The sequence below is a fragment of the Mastomys coucha genome, unplaced genomic scaffold (genome assembly GCF_008632895.1).
Source record: "Mastomys coucha isolate ucsf_1 unplaced genomic scaffold, UCSF_Mcou_1 pScaffold22, whole genome shotgun sequence".
NCBI classification, from domain to species: Eukaryota; Metazoa; Chordata; class Mammalia; order Rodentia; family Muridae; genus Mastomys; species Mastomys coucha.
This window is the reverse complement of record NW_022196905.1, coordinates 122,645,625-122,651,362: the sequence shown is the minus strand read 5'-3', so window position 1 is coordinate 122,651,362 and position 5,738 is coordinate 122,645,625. Positions and strand designations below refer to the sequence as shown.

General features: G+C 50.7%; 1 protein-coding gene across 11 annotated transcripts in view; it reads left to right on the top strand.

The window, feature by feature from the left end:
- Window positions 1–5,738, top strand: part of Rimbp2 (RIMS binding protein 2) — a 193,847-nt gene that overhangs the window by 144,283 nt on the left and 43,826 nt on the right. For all 11 annotated transcript variants that reach the window (XM_031338055.1, XM_031338058.1, XM_031338054.1 and 8 more), the window contains 3 exons: window positions 1,036–1,240; window positions 2,896–3,032; window positions 4,251–4,327. In XM_031338055.1, coding sequence (XP_031193915.1) covers window positions 1,036–1,240; window positions 2,896–3,032; window positions 4,251–4,327 — 419 coding nt within the window. The remainder of the gene's footprint in view (window positions 1–1,035; window positions 1,241–2,895; window positions 3,033–4,250; window positions 4,328–5,738) is intronic.

Genomic DNA, 5,738 nt, shown 5'->3' with positions numbered 1-5,738 from the left:
GAAGGGGAGGAGGTGGGAGAGAAGGGGAGGGGTGAGAGAGGAGGGGGAGGACAAGGAAGAGGGGGAGGAAGTAAAAGAGGAGGAAGAAGAAAGGGTGTGAAGCTCTGCAAGAGCAGCCAGAGGATGTAGATTAGAAAGAAAGAAAGGAGATAAAGGAAGAGGAGGAGAGAGAAAAGGCAGAGGTGATAGAGGATGCAGAGGGATAAAAGAAAGAGGAGGAGGAGGATGGGGACTGTCCACTCCTGAGCCCTGATCAAGCCAGGTAGCAAACTGACTCAGCCATTTTCCCCCTGCATTCCCACACGTCTACAATAAAACAAGAATCTATTGAACACCAGCTGGGTACCTATGTCAGTATCACATTCTTATGAGAGCGGCAGGAAGCACACAGATTAAGCCCTCCGATGGTTTAGTACAGAGTCACACAGCACTCAGGAGCAGCCTACCACACCTGTACCCAAGGAGGGAGCTTGCTGGCTGCCCTTTTCTTCCATGTGTTTGCCTGAAAGGTTCTTGTCTTTCCCTCGGTGTCATGGTGGTGTTGGCCAGTGACAGTGGCGTTTTTAACCCAGTACCATGTAGATATTCCCTGGTGTTGCTGCCAGCTGTGTTCTTCAGGGTCTTCAGGCCCATGGGATGGGCACCCACTGAGATGGCATGGCATGATGGGTTGGTAGCTGGGCTGTTCCCAAGTCAGAGCTGTTTCAGCCGTATGCTCCAAATATCAAGCAGTCATGCCAACCACAAAGTGCCCAGGCTGCACACAGAGCCTGGAACAATCCATGCTTGGCTGGGAGCTGAGCGATGGCAAGATTTCTTGGCACATGTGGCTCCTCATGGTGGCCAACAGCCAGGCTGCCTGTGAGGCTGGGCTCCCAGACACTGCAGTTCTGTGGAGGTGGAAGCAGACCCTGCCATACACAGGCGCACAGCCTATCATATGCACGCACACACTCTTAAAAGGCACACATGCCCCGTGCACATCTGCACCGCTGACTACCTCTCGTTGACCACTGTTCTGCCTCTGCTGTGTAGTCCAAGGTCCGAGAGCTGGAAGAGAAATGCCGTGTGCAGAGTGAGCAGTTTAACCTGTTGTCCCGGGACCTGGAAAAGTTCCGGCAACACACTGGGAGTATTGACCTGTTGGGCAGCAGCTCAGTGGCCTTGCTGGATGTTCCCTTGGCCCCTGGCAAGCCTTTCCCTCAGTACATGAATGGACTAGCCACCTCCATCCACCAAGGTAAGTGATGGATGCTCCCAATGGTTCTGGGAGGGTGCCTGTGTCTGAGGACCTACCAACCGACTGAGGACAACCCAGGCTTCTCATTCATAGAGTGGCTTAGATACTCCCATTCTCCCTGTGTTGGGGGGGGACATGTTTGTGTGGGTAAAGGTGCACATGCATGTGTGAGTACATGCATGTAGAGAGCAGATGACAACCTCTGGTGGTGTTCCTCAGGAACCATCCACCTTGCTTTTGTAAGACAGGAATCTCATTGGCCTGGGTTTTGCAGATTAGCCTAGATGGCTGGGAACCCCAGGGATCTGCTGGCCTCTGTGGCCCCAGGGGTGTGCTTGGATTATGGGGGTGTACTGCCACGTCTAGCTTCTTGCATGGGTGCAGGAGACAGAACTCAATTTCTCATTCTGGTTTGGCAAACGTTATCAATTGAGCTATCCCTGAGCCCCTCCCTCCAGATTAAAGGCTCATACCTGTAATCCAGCCACAGGTATGCGCTGATCTTCTTGGGCATAATGCGGCTGGTGCCATACTGATCTTTCAGTAGTTATGATTTTGTACAGGAGATCTGCACAAGATTGGGTCCATTAACTTCCTGTCATGAAGGGGCTCATAAGGCCCCTCCCTTTCTAAGACTCTAGAGATAGTTCATGTCTGCTGTATGAGGGCTTATGAAGCCCCTGCCCCATAAGGCTTATGTAGGTAAAGTATTGCTGTGAGAGGCATTTTCTTCTGTGGTGTAGCTCTTTGTAAGTGCTCCCTGCTCTTCTAACTAGCTCTATTTAAACTTGTTGGCTCACCTAGACGGTCCCTTAAAGGTGGGCTCATGTGCCATGGGACCCAGAGCACAGGATTCCTGACTGTGTTTGGGAAGAGTATAGTGTGATTAGCTGGGGATGCAGTGTTGCATGGCAGGACCTAAACCTGTTCACCTGGAAGCTCAGGACTTCCCACGAATGCCGCAACATCTTCCTGCTCTCTTGCCCAGCTGGCCAGCACTTACTCTTCTCTGCTTCTAGGACTGTGACATTATCAGAGTCTACATGTGACTGGGCCAGTTTGCTCTGCATCTTCTGGTGCCTGGATTATCTTATTTGATGGAAGGCACTTCAAGTTTTTCCATGCTAATGGGAGCAGCAAAATTTTTCTCTTGGACAGGTCACAACGTTTTAATTTAATTTAATTTAATTTAATTTTTCTGGTAAAGTGATGATGAACTTTAACATACATCAATATGAGCAGAGAAGCAATTGTCATGCAGGAGGGGGAAAGCTACAGGGTAGCCTTGGGTACAGCTTCACTCAGGTATCCTTGATGATGTCACAGAAAGTCCAGACTCTGCTTCTCCGTATTATAGTGCCTGGTTCTGTGGGTACACTCCTCCTGGTCTCAGGCTGTGGGGGGTCACTGGACCTCACAACCCCTCGATTTCAAGCCAACAGAAGGGAAAGGCCCTATGCTGAGAATGCACTGACCCTTTCTGATTGGACCTTCTTGTGTCTCAGAGCACGTCACTACCAGGCCCTCAGCACAGCCAGCCTGTATGCTGCCCACAGTGATCCAGACCAGGGCTGCAGTGAGACCACCCTGAGGGGATTAGTACATGGGTGGCTCGCCCGCCTCGTCCACTCATCCATTCCCATGTTCCCAACCAGGTCACGAGGGCCCCACTGGACACTACTCTGTGATTGGTGACTATATTCCGCTGTCTGGGGACAAGCTGGAGTCTCCGTGTGTGAAGCCCTCCTTCCTGTTGCGATCCAGCAGCCCAAGATGCAGATTTGAATCCGAGGTGAGTCCCACCTAGCCAGCTCTAGGCTGTATCTTGGAGGCACCTACGGCCCCGCCCCATCTTCCTTCCCCACTCCCCTCCTTTTTCCCCTCTCACCTGGGCCCCTCCATTGTTCTTATCAATTTTCTACACCCACCCTTAGTGACTCACCAGGTGCCAGAAATCACTAGTGTTGACCAGCAGAGGAAACCCAGGGGGGCGGGGTTATCAGCACTGTGTCACCATCTGGTCAGCCAGGTCCCAGTGAGGGTTCTGAAGAAAGCAGAACAGGATGTGTGGACTTGTGATAGTACAGGGAGGGGCTGTGAAACCAGGAGGACTTCTCCTTGGTGTCAACCGAATGGCTGAGACACCAGGAGCTTGGTTGGTTTGAGTAGATCTGGGAGATTGGGGAGGAGAGGATAGACGTGGGTTTTGGTCTCTCCAGTAGCTCTAGTCTCTGCGAGTAACCCAGGGTCGTGCTTGGAGGACTTCCAGGAAGGAGTAGCGTGGCTTGGTTGGCAATATGAAGGGGAGCACTCTGCCTTCCACACAGAGAAGGGATTACAGAGAGAGAGAGAAAGAGAGAGAGAGAGAGAGACAGACAGACAGACAGACAGACAGACAGACAGAGATGGATAGAGACAGAGACAGAGAGACAGAAAGGCAGAGAGACAGAGAGAGACAGAGAGATGGAGAGAGACGGAGAGAGAGACAGAGAGAGAGACAGAGACAGACAGAGAGACAGAAAGAGAGACAGAGAGAGAGAAGCTTGCCTTCCTCAGGACACTTACTCAGTCTCCCTCTTAGCTCTCTGAGAAAAGACCACATGCCCCTGGGATTATCGCATCCCAGGGAACTCTGGGCACAGCATCCTTAAGCTCTGCAGACCCAGAGACGCAGAGCAATGTGTGAAATGAGAGCTCTCTGGTGTCTCCTTTACTGTGGCTCTCCTTGTCTTCCCAAATGCCCCTTAGAGATGTCGAATTTGGCCCTCCACAGCAAGAGCGCTCTGGAAGCAGAGGACATGGTCACCTCTGCCTTCCACACTACTTGGCATGGCATTCAGGCGTCTTAGCAGGGGGTGGGGGCAGAAGGGCACCCAAGTCTCTGCCGATGTTTAGGATTCCCAGCAGATGTCTGTGGAGGTGGGTCCCGCTTCATAAGCGTTTCCCAGACTGGGGGTGGAACGCAAAGTCTTTAGTATCACTAATGGAAACCATGGTCACTGCTTCACAGATGGACAATGACCGGAACTCTAACAACTCCAAGCAAAGCAGCTCGGGGAAGGTGCACCTGTGTGTGGCCCGATACAGGTAGGATGTGACCCCCCCGACCCCCACCCCAACCCACACCGAGTGCTGGGGCAGAAGAAGATGGCGAGAGGCACGGAGTACACAGGCCTCCGAGCTTCTGTGATTCAGTGTCTCACACTGAGCACACAGGAGCTTGCTCCCTTGCATCTCCAGATGTTTGCAGATGCACTAAGGTGCCCCAGAGCCATGCCCCGGGAAGACCCTAGGGGAAGGTATCGGACCCTTCTCAGGTTCTGGTGGCCCCAGTGCTCTTGGATGTTGCCTTATCTTTGGAGTCTCTGTCTCCAACCTTCCCACGGCCCCCTCTTCTATGTGTGTTCCTGTGTCTTATGCATTCATCTACCCTGGGTCCCTTGCGGGGAAGGAGGCCACATTCACAGAGACCACAAGCTAAGACTTGTGACAAATCTTTATGGGGAACACCATTCAACCCACAACAGGTGACAAAACAGAATGTCATAGGGGATATGACTAGAGCCTCCATTCCCCACCTTCTAAAATCTAGCATATATCCCAGGCATCATATTTTAGAAGTACTCAGTAGGGCATACAGTTGATCAAATAAGTGTAGTTTCTAGAATTTCTCCTTTGTGAAAATGTGCAAAGATACATCATCAGGACATCTGATGGGACACAGCATACATTAGATACATCATCAGGACATCTGATGGGCCACAGCATACATTAGATACATCAATCAGGACATCTGATGGGCTACAGCATACATTAGATACATCATCAGGACATCTGATGGGACACAGCATACATTAGATACATCATCAGGACATCTGATGGGACACAGCATACATTAGATACATCATCAGAACATCTGATGGGCCACAGCATACATTAGATACATCATCAGGACATCTGATGGGACACAGCATACATTAGATACATCATCAGAACATCTGATGGGACACAGCATACATTAGATACATCATCAGGACATCTGATGGGACACAGCATACATTAGATACATCATCAGGACATCTGATGGGACACAGCATACATTAGCCAGGAATTAGAAGCAGTGTCTACATCTGACATTAGGAAACCAGTTTGATAAAAGTTTGGTGATCTCGTTAGCAGAATACTATACCTAAACTACGAAGATGTCTTAGTTAGGGTTACATTGCTGTTAACAGACACCGTGACCAAGGCAACTCTTATAAAGGCAAACATTTTAGCTGGGGCTGGCTTACAGTTTCAGAGGTTCAATCCATTATCATCATGGTAGAAAGCATGGCAGTGTGCAGGCAGACATGGTGCTGGAGCAGCCAAGAGTTCTACATCTTGATCCAAAAGCAGCAAAAAGAGGATCTGCCACGGACTGGGGTTTCTTACGGGGTCCCTTGTTCAGCGGGATGATGGGTTCTGGCCAGGTGTGCACGGGATTCGGCTTTGACAA